Below are 17,046 nucleotides of genomic sequence, written 5' to 3'. Positions count from 1 at the left end.
ATTTTATGTTCATATGTACATGTGGATATACATACGATATCTTCTATCGGATCAATATCTCCACAGGGGTGGGGAAGATAGTTTCTTTGGGATCAATTTTCTCAAAATTTTGCCAACATAATCCCGCTTCATATTAAGCTCAGCAAATGTGTGAATGTGTCTCAACCATTTAAAAAGAATTTTGCCCCCAAATTCTCGCTCTTTCAAAAAAATGCGTATTTTTTAACTGGATTTTTTAAATTTTCAATTAAAATATCGACTCTTGAACTTTTTTCATGTATATTTATTTCTCCACTATGTAGTAATAAGAACCGATGCCAGGAAAGTATAAAACTTTGTCGCCGGGTTTTTTTTATTAGTGAAGAATTTTTATTTCATTTTTCTGTACAGGCATTATAAAGGAGAGCAAAAGATGAACTCTGGGTTCACTATAAACCTTTTTTATTCCGACATATTAGAACACAATCTTCTTTAAAAGGAAAAGTTAAAAAATTACAAGTAAGTTTTTTAGCTAAGTTTTAATGCGTTTTTAAATCCATTGTACGGATAAAATTATCTTTTACTTTTTAGCGACAATTATTAAGCATTATTACCGACATACTCTTGATTTTAATTTATTAAAGTAGAATGGAATAAAAAATATCAGATAAATAAATTAATAAAGAACAATAATATAATTATTAGATTATCTAAATTTCATTATCCGATTGTTTTGTTTTTATTCATATTTTGTCAAATCTGTTGGTTTGAAAACAGGCCATAGCTTTAAATCTTTTTTTTTATTTCATGTGGTTGTATAGTTATATTAAAAAGTCAAAAAAGGTTTTTCTTTAGTTTTCCTTTAGATTTTTACTGAGAAAGAGAGTAAAAAGAAAGAGAAATTTCTGTAATGAAATTTCTTAGCCGCTAATGCATCAAAGAAGATTGCGACTAACCGATTTTTGAGAGTAATTTTATTAATTTTAATTATACGCTTTGTTCAATATCAACTAACAGGATACATAGATTTAAATAAATAATAATTTTCATTATATTAATATAGCAAAATATATAAAATACTAAATAACAAATTATTAAATTTGTGCTTAAATAGTTGGCAGCTCACAAACATCCACTAGAAACTGTTGATTGGGAATGGTTTCCCCAACAAAACCAAAAAACAATGTAATTATTATTTTGTATTGAATATTGATTCATATTAGAAAAGCCAGGAGGTAAGTAAAGTTTACTTATTTTTTGTGAAATAATGGGACCGAGTAATAACTGCCCCGTTGGAATATAGGAAATTAGTCATGATAAACAACAGTCAGATATTCAGAATGATACAGAAGGCATGGGAAACTCATTGGTTCCACACACGTTTGTTCAGTAGAAGCCTTGAGAATCCATGGTGGTTGCTAACTTGCCACCCTATTTCATTGTTTTTACATATAAGGTGGTTGGTAGTCATTAAAGTTATTTTTACTGAGTGAAGCAAGTGTGTTTTATATACGTGTCGTAAGTATATTAATATAACTAAATACAATAAAATAGAAAACTCTATAATAACACATTTAATAATTAATCACATTTGCATAGCCAGAAGGTAAGAAATCCTTACGTATTTTTTGTGAAATTATAGACCCTCACCCGTGATGGAGTCAGACTTGCTAATTAGCTAACGGGAAATTAGTCGTGAACAAGAGACAGATATTCAGAATTATTCTGGAGGCGAAATATTTTAAGTATTCGCAAACGAGTATAATAAAAACATTAAACACATTTATGGAAATAGGCAGATTTCGATGTGCTTGTGTTTTTTCAGTTGAAATCATATCCTGCATATATATTATATTTTTGATTAAATTTGATGTAGTGGGGTCATGATTGTACAATTCTCTGAAAGATAGTTGTGGAAGGTTCTTGTAAACTTTCTATAAAAAAGATAATCTCATATTTTTCTGTTAAATTTTTAACTTTTCCACAATGGCTTCTTTGCACCACAGAAAATTAATGCAGTTTGGCTTTACCAGAAACAGTGTAATAAATTTAGATGTTTAGTTAATTGTATGCTTCTCTTGAAATTTTCATCCAAAAAATCAGTAATGTGTTTATTAATAGTGTATAAGGGCTTATGAGAAGCTGCAGATTTAAAAGTTATACTGTCAAATGTTACTGACAGTTAGTTAAAAGGGAAAGAAGCTTGTCAGTTTCAGTAGACAAATACTATGCTTGTGTTAAAAATACAGTATAACATTGAAATGTCATATTATGCTATTCGATAAGTATCAATTCTGGCATTTATCGGTTAAAGATGCTTGTGTGACAGAGTTATAACTAGGGTCAGGTTAGAGCACTCCCTTTTGACTCGCGTTCTTCTAATAGTTCATGGAAGACATCCTTATTTTATGTTACTGGCATCTTAACTCTAATTGTCTTTTTTTATCTGAAAATTTTTTGTATCTGTAAAAATTAAATTTTCATATTTTATACAACTGAATTGGCTCCACTAATACTTAAAAAAACATGCAATAAAACTTTCTTAATTTAACATCAAAGTCTATATATCCAGTAAAAACTTTTCTTTTGTAAAAATTTGTATCATTTTAGGTAATAAAAAACGATGACTATTGTTATTGCCCACTCATGTATATTTTTTGTATATTTAGAAATTCATTTATACCATAAACTGTGGTTTTCATGTGGTGTTAGTTATAAATATAGATTATTTGTATAACAAGTCATTTCCATACATAACCGACACAGGTTCGTGCTTAAATACCTGCTTTGATACATAATAAGTCTTAAATTATCTCTAACAATGTAGTTAGTTCCAAGCTCTTGACTTCATCAGATGTTACGTTTCAATAATATTTCATTTAACATGCTTATTTTAAGTCACACTTTTGTAATAGAATATTAATATTACTTAATTTTTTTTTGCAGAGTATGGGTGTACAAACTGGTGATTCAGTTTTGGAAGAAAATCCATTATCCTTGCCCATTAAAAAAGAAAACATGCATGAAACAGGGCAGCAAGAATATTTGTTTGTACATCTTGCCAAGACTGATGAGGAACTGATAATATTTAAACAAGTAAGCCATTTTCTTCTTTATCTGTTTTTGAGTTAAAAATGTCAACCTAGTTATTGTAAGAATTCTTAATTATTCTATTCAAGATGATATTTTTATTTACTATTTATAGCCCACATAACATGTTGCATTTATATCTGGTTTGAGATATTTTGATTTATACTGCAAAAAAAGTTATTAACGAAATATAGGGAGGTAAATAGCTTTGATGAAAAGATTACACTTAACACTTTATGGTAGATAAACATTTTGTACAACAATACGCAACAAAGAAAATACAATGAGATGAAGCCTCATGCTATGAACAAAGCCTCCTAATCGTATTCATTTTATACTCAGATGCAACATTGTTTACAAAGATGACGTAAAAGAGTACAAAGCTATCCTTGCTTTTATGAAGCATGTTAGTTACGAGAAGCTTTGTTATTGTTGTCAATAATCCTTATTCTATGTTACTGTATTTTTGTTTTCAAACTAGACTGATATGTTCTTTTACTTTTACACAAGTAACCTGTGTGTTTTACCAAACCATTTTGATTATACCTAGGTCAAACAACTTTTTATTGATAGATTAAATAATGCCAAATCCTACATTGTGTTCTGGACTTTCAAGATTGACAATATACTGAAAGATCCTAGTTGCATACTATTACCAGAGCACTCGCACAGATGAGAAAAATCTATTTATTTTGTAACTTTAATTAAAATAGGTGTTTTTCAGTTCTTGGATTCTTCATAGATTGGCAATAAATTAATGTTGGCCCTCTTAAACTTATGAGGTTTTTTACAATTCTCTGAAGATAGTTCTGGAAGGTTCTTGTAAACTTTCTATAAAAAAGATAATCTCATATTTTTCTGTTAAATTTTTAACTTTTCCACAATGGCTTCATCGTACCACAGAGAATTAATGCAGTTTGGCTTTACCAGAAACAGTGTAATAAATTTAGATGTTTAGTTAATTATATTTTGGATTTTGCTTTAGTTAATGCTTCTCCTGAAATATTCATGCAAAAAATCTGTGATGTGTTTATTAATGGTTGGTTAATAATGGCATATGTGAGGCTGTAATTTTACAAGCTTTTCATGTCAAATGTACTATGTCAGATTAATTAAAAGGAGAAGAAGCTTGTCAATATTTTACTGGCATCTTAACTTTTGAATTATCTTTTTACATCTGAAAATTGTTTGATTCTGTAAAAATTAAATTCTCTTCTTTTATACAAGTTAATACTTAAAAAAACTTGCAATAATCTTTGTTTAATTTAGCATCTATACCCATTACATACCACGTAATTATAATTATACCATTATAATTTAGTCTATATACCCAGTGAATACTTTTCTTATGAAAAATATTATATCATTTTTAGTAATAAAAAATGATGACCTCTACTGTTATTGTCTACTCATGTATATTTTTTGGAGATTAAGAAATTCATTTGTATCATAAACTTTGGTTTTCATGTGGTGTTAGTTATAAATATAGATTATTTGTATAAAAAGTCATTTCCAGACATAACCGACACATATTAGTGCTTTAAAACCCGCTTTGATAGTCACACTATTAATATTACTTTTTTTTGCAGAGTTTGGATCCACAAACTAGTGATTCAGTTTTGGAAGAAAATCCATTATCTTTGCCCATTAAAAAAGAAAAAATGCATGAATCTGTGCAAGAAGAACATTCTTTTGTACATCTTTCTAAGACAGATGATGGTCTGACAATATTTAAACAAGTAAGCTATTTTCTTCTTTATCTTGTTTTAAGTTAAAAACATAAAACCTAGTTATTGTAAGAATTCTTAATTATTCTATTCATTATGATATTTTTATTTGCTGTTTGTTGCTCACATATAATCATTTTGCATTTATGTCTAGCTTGAGATATTTTGATTTATGGTGTAAAAAACATTTTAGTAGAGTATAGGACGGTAAATAGCTTTGTTTAACCGATTGCATCTAACATTTTGTACAACAATACGTAACAAATAAAATACAGTGAGCAGGTGCCTCACGCCTTAAATGAAGGTGACTAACATAGTCATTTTATACCCACATTTAACATTGTTTATAAAAATGTTTTATAACAGTACAAAGCTATCCTTGCCTTTACGAACCTTGTTTAGTTTGTTACAGGTTTTGATAATCCTTATTCTATGTCACCTTAGTCGATGACATTTTTGTTTCCAAACAAGGTTGATGTGTTTTTTTATATTTACACCAACAACCTGTTTCTTTTACCAAACCATTTAGATTGTGGTTAAGATCATTTTTCTATTGATCTATTAATTTACTGCAAATGCCTACAATATTTCACTTTTCTGGAACTATCATGTGTGATTATATATTGAAAGGTTCCAGTTGAATATTATTATAGAAGTACTCACATGGATGAGTTATTTCTATGAAAACCAATTTGTTTTATCATTGTAAGAAAAGTAGATATATTTTTAATATTTGTTAATTATATAAAGATAATAAATTATTATTATTATTTTATGTTTTGCTGCAGAGTATGGATGCACAAACTGATAGTTCATTTTTTGATGAAGATCCATTATCTTTGAGTATTAAAAAAGAAATCAAGCATGAAACAGAGCGAACAGAACATTTGATTGCTCCTGTTGCTATGACAGATGATAAACCGACAACATCTAGACAAGTAAGATATTTTCATTTACTTTTTGATGGTTTACCTAATATTTAGCATTCTAGTTTAACACTAGATATTTTGATTAAAAGCTTAAAAAAGTGATACCAAACTGTATGTGAAATGATAAAACAGTATGTGTAGGATTGTACGATTGACAAGTCACTCCTGAAAACTCGTGGCTTTTGATAAAGAATAAACATTCCGAGCGAGGTTTTATATAAGGTGTCTTGTTTCTTTCTTCGTAGTGCCAAAATATACTGTTCTTCATCACACAACAAACCTACTGAAATGCAGCTGATATATTCTTGCAAGTAAATTTATAATCTATTCACAGAAACCAGTTTTATGAAGAACATTGTTGTCCTCAGAGAAACTACTTCATTGTGTCTCTTATGGTACTGTAAATGTGGCACAGCCATAACAAATTCTGTAACATATCAAACTGTTTACTACCTCCCAACAGACAGCATGTTATATTATTGCTGTTAAAACATCCATAAAACATAGAAATGAATAAACATAAGAAATATTGTACTTCTTAATACCATTCTTATTGATCTTTGATAACAGCCATGAGGCTACTCTTCCAGGATCTATAATTCATGCATAGTTTTTAGTATGGTATTTATGAGGGTTCCTTGTGATTTTTAATGTGGTTTTATGCCATTTCTCTAGGATTTTTCAGTATTCCTTGATTAGAATCTTTTTTTCATGTGTTTTAAATTATAATCGGTAATTATAATAAAATGATTATACAATAGTAATAATAGTACTGCATGATATAAATCTGAAAATTAGTAGAATGTATTGATATGCCACTATTTTTTAGCAAAAAAATTGCTTTTTTGAAGCCATGGTGTGCATCAGCTTACTCAAAACAATTTCTTAGAGTTTCTTTGCACAGATAATTTTAGAAAACTTCTGTTTTAAGTACATGAACCAGGAGTATTTTCAATGTCCTTGACGAAATTGTTCATTAATCCTAGTTTGATATGTAACAGAGGTAGATACACATTTTTAGGCTTTTCTTTTCTAATAAATGGTTTTCTGTCCCTACTATCCCATTCACACAATAAACAACAGTAGTTTATGTAACCAAGCCGCAAACCAAGAATAAATGCAATCACTTTCAAATCACCACAAATACTACATTTATATACTGCATATTGAAGCCTTTCCAATATAGATTTAATATTTTTATAAGTTTCTTTCATAGTAGCAGAGTGGGCCACAGGTACTGACGGGAATTTATTGCCATTATGCAGAAGCCGGCTTTTAAACTAACTTTAGAGGAATCTATGAACAAGTGCCATTCTGTTGGGTTATGTTCATTACAAAGTGGCTGCATAAGAGAAGAAATGTCATTACAAAACGCTAAGGCATTTTCTTCAGAAAAAAAACTTTAAATTCAGAATGATGATTACGATAAGTGCTACATTTCTTTGTATTCCTTTGAAGAAGATTCCATCCTTTTTGCCGGGAAGCAAGCATTCCAGACTGTTTTTTTGATACTTTAAATCTTTTATGAGTTCGTTAAGATTTACTTTAATCAGTAAATGAGGCTCAGATGAAATGCTTTGTTCATAAGTTGTATCACCAGAATCTGTTTATTTTTCTTTCTTACTTCCACCAGACTCTGAGCTCCCTTCATCTAATGTCACATGTTCTGGAGACTTTGGTGTTGTCAATTCTTTGCAGTATGGATCTGTTCTCATTGCGGATTGTAAGTTTGATTACAACGCTCTATGTTTTGATTTTGATGTAATCCCTTTAATGTTTGCTAAGCAGAAATAACAGTCAGAAGAGTGATTTTTGGGTTCCTCCAAATCATAGGGATAGCAATGGCATGTGGCGTGTGACATTTTTCCACACAGTGAGAAACCTAGAACATGATAAACAACAGATATATGGGACCCAGGCCCTTGTTTTCAAGTTCAAGAAAGTAAAGTGATTTAACTAACATAATACAGATTCCTCTCCAGTATCGTAACATCAATTTTTTTCATGAAAATATTTTTGAAAACCCTATTCAATAATTTGGAAAACTGCTGCCAGTGAACATTGCATTAATAATTTTTTAATCCATAAATTTGCAAAAAAGTAGAAGTTACATTTTGCACAAAACCCCTCAAAGAATGATAACGAGATAGAGATCTAAAAGTACTCGAGTAAAACTCAAAATTATAAATATAATTTATTTTTTAATGATTTCTCAATTTAAGTTGAAGCTTAACAGATAATCATATAAACACATCACGAGATAACTGAATTTTAATGAGTGGTAGTATTTTAAATCTAGTTTTAAAATAACTATTTTTTCTTACTTAGTTTTGTTAGAACCAAGGGTTTTACAGAATTGTAAAACAGCTTATACTAACAATGCTGAACATGTGCCTCACCTCATCCAGTGAGGTGATTGCAGATTCTTCTTTCCTTTTATTCAACTGAGTTTTGTAAACAATAAACTAACCCGTGGTACAATGAGATGTTGTACTATACAATTCCTTAAAAAATCAGGTTTTCTTTAAATTTGTATTTCTAAATTCCCTGCCCTTGCAGATCTGAAATCGCCATAAAAGTAGCTATAAGACTCCATTGAATGAAAGCAACATGTAAGTGGCATCAGCCACAATAATTACTTTATTCAAATTAATAATACTCACTATACAATTAGTTCCTTTCAAGGTGTCACTAGTAGGGTGGATTTACATTTTAGTAGGTTTGACATATAAATTTACAAAGAAGTATGATTAGCGCACAGAAGAAAGTAACGGAATACAACTTCACTTTTAAATTTCTTAAGGAAGCTCATCATGGGATTCTTTTATCATGAGATTGATTTTGCAAATTCAAGTGCCAAATATCTCATGTAATGTTGCCAATAACGATGGTCAACATGATTTTTGTCTCATGAGTACCAATAGGTGTATTTAATGCAATTCTTTATCCTGTTTTCAAATATGTATTCATAATTTCTCCATTACCTACAGTTTCTTTGTTATTTTAATTTGTATAAATATTTAAAAATTTTTTTTTCATTGTCAACTAAAAGATCCTAGAGAATTATAAATATGATTGAACCAAATGAGCTAACTCAAAGAGTAGTGTTGTTATTGTTGTGTAGATTTAGACGTGTATAAATATGTACAAATGTTACCTAGTGCAGCATACATTCATCAGAACAATGCCAGTTGTGAGATAGTGAACCAGGAAAAATGTCATTGTAAGTGCTTTGTGTGTTACATATTTACAATTTTATTTCTTTTAATTAGTCGTTAGTTACAAAATGCCTAGAGTTTTTTTAAATCTTTTAACTTCTTTTTTTATGTATGTGGTGAAGTAGTGCTCTAGTCCCAAAGGCGAACTTTATTTTGGGTGTAAAGTCAAGACCAAACAAGGGCCTGGGTCCCATATATCTGTTGTTTATCATGATCTAGGCTCCCCACTTCCTTCTCACTGTGTGGATAAATGCCACACGCCATATGCCATTGCTAAATTTACTAAAATTACTCTTTTGACTAAATGATTTCTTACAAATATTACATGTGAATTTCTTCAACAGTAGGAATAGAGAAATGTGTTTTTAAACTACAGCTTTCATTAAAAGTTTTTTTGCAAAAATTAAAAGTGAAATTTTTCTCATCTGTATTAGTAGTAGAGATATGTGTTTTTAAATTACTGTGTCGAATAAATGTTGTTTTTTTTTTTTTTTTGACAACATGAATATTTAAGTGGTGAAAGACTCCTGACAAAAAACACATGAGTGAATAAGAAGATGAGAAGATATGACATTCCTTTCTGTAACAGGTTTTTCTGTAATTTGCAAGCATGTTTCTTTAAAAGTAAAAGTGTTGAAATCATCATATTCTTCATTGAAGACAATCTCAAATGCACTTATATTTTAATTTATTGCAAATCACACATTTTGATGTCTGTAATATACTTCCAGTAATTCTTTCTTCCACATCATCGATAACTTCTTCAATAAGATCCTAAAAAAAAATGTAGCTGTTGAGTTAAAAATCTATCGTAAAAATTTGTTATTTTAAATAATGCCAACTACAAATTGAACACTTTATACTTTAATATTAAATATCTTATGTTCATATTTAAGCAAGCACTATATATTTGTTTCAAAGTAGCAAAAATAAAAATTTCATTTATATTAGCAGTTAAAATACAGAGGACAAAATGTAACACAATCAAACTATATGCTACATAGCGCAGAAATTAAAACTGGTCAGTTGACAGGCAATTTCATAATACCAAATAAAAAAAAATTTTTTTTTAATTTACTGTAGTTTAATTCTGTTAATATTAACTGAAAATAGAACCCTGTAAATAAGTGTAGATATTTGCCAAACTCATCCCCAGATTAAGTGATTGGTCATTACATTTGTTCTTAAAACATCAAAGACAGCGAAGAGTAATAAAATTGGTTTTATCATTTTTATTAGATATTCATCTACTGGAAGAATTGAATGAAATGAAAAATAAGAGAAAACAGGCTTAGTACTGGATGGGTGAGTCAAGTAAATAATGAAAGAATTATATACTGAAGATCCAAAATTATATTAATTGACCATGAAAATGTCAAACAAATTATTTTAATTTCTCTTTAATACATTCTGATGCACAAAAATGAGAGTGCCATGAGAAAAGCAGTGTAATAATTGTATGTTATTTATCTACAAGATTGAGCTACACATTTCTAGAGAAATGTTATCATCATGTTTCTAAATCACATATATTCAGATACATATCATAAGTTTTTAATTCAATTTATAACCTGCTGAGAAATTTCTTAAAATATTTTTAAATGTGTTTTGATTTTAAGAGAACTCTATGAGCAACAACGTTAGATCTTTAAAAACATATAAAGTAAAAAACGATTTAATAATTCATCATATTTGCATAGCCAGAAGGTAAGAAATACTTACGTATTTTTTGTGAAATTATATAAGCTCACCGGTGATGGAGTCAGACTTTCTAATTAGCAAAACGGGAAATTAGTTGTGAACAACAAGAGACAGATATTCAGTATTATTCTGGAGGCGAAATACTTGGAAGTATTCTGAAACAAGTTTAATAAAAACATTTAACATATTCTTGGAATAGGCAGATTTCAATGTGCTTGTGTTTTTTCAATTGAAATCATATCCTACATATAAATGATATTTTTGATTAAATTTGATGTACTGGACTTGATTGTTCAATTGTAGAAGGTTCTCGTAAACTTTCTATAAGAAGAGATACTCTCATATTTTTTTGTTAAATTTTTCACTTTTCCACAACGGCTTCTTTGTGACACAGATAATTAATGCAGTTTGGCTTTACCAGAAACAGTGTAATAAATTTAGATGTTTAGTTAATCGTATGCTTCTCATGAAATTTTCATGCAAAAAATCTGTGATGTGTTTATTAATGGTTGGTTAATAATGGCATATGTGAGGCTGTAATTTTACAAGCTTTTCATGTCAAATGTACTATGTCAGATTAATTAAAAGGAGAAGAAGCTTGTCAATATTTTACTGGCATCTTAACTTTTGAATTATCTTTTTACATCTGAAAATTGTTTGATTCTGTAAAAATTAAATTCTCTTCTTTTATACAAGTTAATACTTAAAAAAACTTGCAATAATCTTTGTTTAATTTAGCATCTATACCCATTACATACCACGTAATTATAATTATACCATTATAATTTAGTCTATATACCCAGTGAATACTTTTCTTATGAAAAATATTATATCATTTTTAGTAATAAAAAATGATGACCTCTACTGTTATTGTCTACTCATGTATATTTTTTGGAGATTAAGAAATTCATTTGTATCATAAACTTTGGTTTTCATGTGGTGTTAGTTATAAATATAGATTATTTGTATAAAAAGTCATTTCCAGACATAACCGACACATATTAGTGCTTTAAAACCCGCTTTGATAGTCACACTATTAATATTACTTTTTTTTGCAGAGTTTGGATCCACAAACTAGTGATTCAGTTTTGGAAGAAAATCTATTATCTTTGCCCATTAAAAAAGAAAAAATGCATGAATCTGTGCAAGAAGAACATTCTTTTGTACATCTTTCTAAGACAGATGATGGTCTGACAATATTTAAACAAGTAAGCTATTTTCTTCTTTATCTTGTTTTAAGTTAAAAACATAAAACCTAGTTATTGTAAGAATTCTTAATTATTCTATTCATTATGATATTTTTATTTGCTGTTTGTTGCTCACATATAATCATTTTGCATTTATGTCTAGCTTGAGATATTTTGATTTATGGTGTAAAAAACATTTTAGTAGAGTATAGGACGGTAAATAGCTTTGTTTAACCGATTGCATCTAACATTTTGTACAACAATACGTAACAAATAAAATACAGTGAGCAGGTGCCTCACGCCTTAAATGAAGGTGACTAACATAGTCATTTTATACCCACATTTAACATTGTTTATAAAAATGTTTTATAACAGTACAAAGCTATCCTTGCCTTTACGAACCTTGTTTAGTTTGTTACAGAAACTTTGTTACAGGTTTTGATAATCCTTATTCTATGTCACCTTAGTCGATGACATTTTTGTTTCCAAACAAGGTTGATGTGTTTTTTTATATTTACACCAACAACCTGTTTCTTTTACCAAACCATTTAGATTGTGGTTAAGATCATTTTTCTATTGATCTATTAATTTACTGCAAATGCCTACAATATTTCACTTTTCTGGAACTATCATGTGTGATTATATATTGAAAGGTTCCAGTTGAATATTATTATAGAAGTACTCACATGGATGAGTTATTTCTATGAAAACCAATTTGTTTTATCATTGTAAGAAAAGTAGATATATTTTTAATATTTGTTAATTATATAAAGATAATAAATTATTATTATTATTTTATGTTTTGCTGCAGAGTATGGATGCACAAACTGATAGTTCATTTTTTGATGAAGATCCATTATCTTTGAGTATTAAAAAAGAAATCAAGCATGAAACAGAGCGAACAGAACATTTGATTGCTCCTGTTGCTATGACAGATGATAAACCGACAACATCTAGACAAGTAAGATATTTTCATTTACTTTTTGATGGTTTACCTAATATTTAGCATTCTAGTTTAACACTAGATATTTTGATTAAAAGCTTAAAAAAGTGATACCAAACTGTATGTGAAATGATAAAACAGTATGTGTAGGATTGTACGATTGACAAGTCACTCCTGAAAACTCGTGGCTTTTGATAAAGAATAAACATTCCGAGCGAGGTTTTATATAAGGTCTCTTGTTTCTTTCTTCGTAGTGCCAAAATATACTGTTCTTCATCACACAACAAACCTACTGAAATGCAGCTGATATATTCTTGCAAGTAAATTTATAATCTATTCACAGAAACCAGTTTTATGAAGAACATTGTTGTCCTCAGAGAAACTACTTCATTGTGTCTCTTATGGTACTGTAAATGTGGCACAGCCATAACAAATTCTGTAACATATCAAACTGTTTACTACCTCCCAACAGACAGCATGTTATATTATTGCTGTTAAAACATCCATAAAACATAGAAATGAATAAACATAAGAAATATTGTACTTCTTAATACCATTCTTATTGATCTTTGATAACAGCCATGAGGCTACTCTTCCAGGATCTATAATTCATGCATAGTTTTTAGTATGGTATTTATGAGGGTTCCTTGTGATTTTTAATGTGGTTTTATGCCATTTCTCTAGGATTTTTCAGTATTCCTTGATTAGAATCTTTTTTTCATGTGTTTTAAATTATAATCGGTAATTATAATAAAATGATTATACAATAGTAATAATAGTACTGCATGATATAAATCTGAAAATTAGTAGAATGTATTGATATGCCACTATTTTTTAGCAAAAAAATTGCTTTTTTGAAGCCATGGTGTGCATCAGCTTACTCAAAACAATTTCTTAGAGTTTCTTTGCACAGATAATTTTAGAAAACTTCTGTTTTAAGTACATGAACCAGGAGTATTTTCAATGTCCTTGACGAAATTGTTCATTAATCCTAGTTTGATATGTAACAGAGGTAGATACACATTTTTAGGCTTTTCTTTTCTAATAAATGGTTTTCTGTCCCTACTATCCCATTCACACAATAAACAACAGTAGTTTATGTAACCAAGCCGCAAACCAAGAATAAATGCAATCACTTTCAAATCACCACAAATACTACATTTATATACTGCATATTGAAGCCTTTCCAATATAGATTTAATATTTTTATAAGTTTCTTTCATAGTAGCAGAGTGGGCCACAGGTACTGACGGGAATTTATTGCCATTATGCAGAAGCCGGCTTTTAAACTAACTTTAGAGGAATCTATGAACAAGTGCCATTCTGTTGGGTTATGTTCATTACAAAGTGGCTGCATAAGAGAAGAAATGTCATTACAAAACGCTAAGGCATTTTCTTCAGAAAAAAAACTTTAAATTCAGAATGATGATTACGATAAGTGCTACATTTCTTTGTATTCCTTTGAAGAAGATTCCATCCTTTTTGCCGGGAAGCAAGCATTCCAGACTGTTTTTTTGATACTTTAAATCTTTTATGAGTTCGTTAAGATTTACTTTAATCAGTAAATGAGGCTCAGATGAAATGCTTTGTTCATAAGTTGTATCACCAGAATCTGTTTATTTTTCTTTCTTACTTCCACCAGACTCTGAGCTCCCTTCATCTAATGTCACATGTTCTGGAGACTTTGGTGTTGTCAATTCTTTGCAGTATGGATCTGTTCTCATTGCGGATTGTAAGTTTGATTACAACGCTCTATGTTTTGATTTTGATGTAATCCCTTTAATGTTTGCTAAGCAGAAATAACAGTCAGAAGAGTGATTTTTGGGTTCCTCCAAATCATAGGGATAGCAATGGCATGTGGCGTGTGACATTTTTCCACACAGTGAGAAACCTAGAACATGATAAACAACAGATATATGGGACCCAGGCCCTTGTTTTCAAGTTCAAGAAAGTAAAGTGATTTAACTAACATAATACAGATTCCTCTCCAGTATCGTAACATCAATTTTTTTCATGAAAATATTTTTGAAAACCCTATTCAATAATTTGGAAAACTGCTGCCAGTGAACATTGCATTAATAATTTTTTAATCCATAAATTTGCAAAAAAGTAGAAGTTACATTTTGCACAAAACCCCTCAAAGAATGATAACGAGATAGAGATCTAAAAGTACTCGAGTAAAACTCAAAATTATAAATATAATTTATTTTTTAATGATTTCTCAATTTAAGTTGAAGCTTAACAGATAATCATATAAACACATCACGAGATAACTGAATTTTAATGAGTGGTAGTATTTTAAATCTAGTTTTAAAATAACTATTTTTTCTTACTTAGTTTTGTTAGAACCAAGGGTTTTACAGAATTGTAAAACAGCTTATACTAACAATGCTGAACATGTGCCTCACCTCATCCAGTGAGGTGATTGCAGATTCTTCTTTCCTTTTATTCAACTGAGTTTTGTAAACAATAAACTAACCCGTGGTACAATGAGATGTTGTACTATACAATTCCTTAAAAAATCAGGTTTTCTTTAAATTTGTATTTCTAAATTCCCTGCCCTTGCAGATCTGAAATCGCCATAAAAGTAGCTATAAGACTCCATTGAATGAAAGCAACATGTAAGTGGCATCAGCCACAATAATTACTTTATTCAAATTAATAATACTCACTATACAATTAGTTCCTTTCAAGGTGTCACTAGTAGGGTGGATTTACATTTTAGTAGGTTTGACATATAAATTTACAAAGAAGTATGATTAGCGCACAGAAGAAAGTAACGGAATACAACTTCACTTTTAAATTTCTTAAGGAAGCTCATCATGGGATTCTTTTATCATGAGATTGATTTTGCAAATTCAAGTGCCAAATATCTCATGTAATGTTGCCAATAACGATGGTCAACATGATTTTTGTCTCATGAGTACCAATAGGTGTATTTAATGCAATTCTTTATCCTGTTTTCAAATATGTATTCATAATTTCTCCATTACCTACAGTTTCTTTGTTATTTTAATTTGTATAAATATTTAAAAATTTTTTTTTCATTGTCAACTAAAAGATCCTAGAGAATTATAAATATGATTGAACCAAATGAGCTAACTCAAAGAGTAGTGTTGTTATTGTTGTGTAGATTTAGACGTGTATAAATATGTACAAATGTTACCTAGTGCAGCATACATTCATCAGAACAATGCCAGTTGTGAGATAGTGAACCAGGAAAAATGTCATTGTAAGTGCTTTGTGTGTTACATATTTACAATTTTATTTCTTTTAATTAGTCGTTAGTTACAAAATGCCTAGAGTTTTTTTAAATCTTTTAACTTCTTTTTTTATGTATGTGGTGAAGTAGTGCTCTAGTCCCAAAGGCGAACTTTATTTTGGGTGTAAAGTCAAGACCAAACAAGGGCCTGGGTCCCATATATCTGTTGTTTATCATGATCTAGGCTCCCCACTTCCTTCTCACTGTGTGGATAAATGCCACACGCCATATGCCATTGCTAAATTTACTAAAATTACTCTTTTGACTAAATGATTTCTTACAAATATTACATGTGAATTTCTTCAACAGTAGGAATAGAGAAATGTGTTTTTAAACTACAGCTTTCATTAAAAGTTTTTTTGCAAAAATTAAAAGTGAAATTTTTCTCATCTGTATTAGTAGTAGAGATATGTGTTTTTAAATTACTGTGTCGAATAAATGTTGTTTTTTTTTTTTTTTTGACAACATGAATATTTAAGTGGTGAAAGACTCCTGACAAAAAACACATGAGTGAATAAGAAGATGAGAAGATATGACATTCCTTTCTGTAACAGGTTTTTCTGTAATTTGCAAGCATGTTTCTTTAAAAGTAAAAGTGTTGAAATCATCATATTCTTCATTGAAGACAATCTCAAATGCACTTATATTTTAATTTATTGCAAATCACACATTTTGATGTCTGTAATATACTTCCAGTAATTCTTTCTTCCACATCATCGATAACTTCTTCAATAAGATCCTAAAAAAAAATGTAGCTGTTGAGTTAAAAATCTATCGTAAAAATTTGTTATTTTAAATAATGCCAACTACAAATTGAACACTTTATACTTTAATATTAAATATCTTATGTTCATATTTAAGCAAGCACTATATATTTGTTTCAAAGTAGCAAAAATAAAAATTTCATTTATATTAGCAGTTAAAATACAGAGGACAAAATGTAACACAATCAAACTATATGCTACATAGCGCAGAAATTAAAACTGGTCAGTTGACAGGCAATTTCATAA

General features: G+C 29.3%; 1 protein-coding gene across 1 annotated transcript in view; it reads left to right on the top strand.

Moving 5' to 3' along the window:
- Positions 1–1,385: 1,385 nt before the first annotated feature.
- Positions 1,386–17,046, top strand: part of LOC142332766 (uncharacterized) — a 34,822-nt gene continuing 19,161 nt past the window's right edge. Inside the window, exons 1-5 of the mRNA XM_075379381.1 lie at positions 1,386–1,497; positions 2,926–3,075; positions 4,659–4,808; positions 5,585–5,734; positions 11,703–11,852. Of these exons, the coding sequence (XP_075235496.1) occupies positions 2,929–3,075; positions 4,659–4,808; positions 5,585–5,734; positions 11,703–11,852 (597 nt within the window). The 5' untranslated portion in view covers positions 1,386–1,497; positions 2,926–2,928. The remainder of the gene's footprint in view (positions 1,498–2,925; positions 3,076–4,658; positions 4,809–5,584; positions 5,735–11,702; positions 11,853–17,046) is intronic.

This window comes from Lycorma delicatula, chromosome 12, assembly GCF_047948215.1.
Source record: "Lycorma delicatula isolate Av1 chromosome 12, ASM4794821v1, whole genome shotgun sequence".
In the NCBI taxonomy this organism is placed as follows: domain Eukaryota; kingdom Metazoa; phylum Arthropoda; class Insecta; order Hemiptera; family Fulgoridae; genus Lycorma; species Lycorma delicatula.
This window is presented reverse-complemented; position numbering and strand designations above follow the sequence as displayed.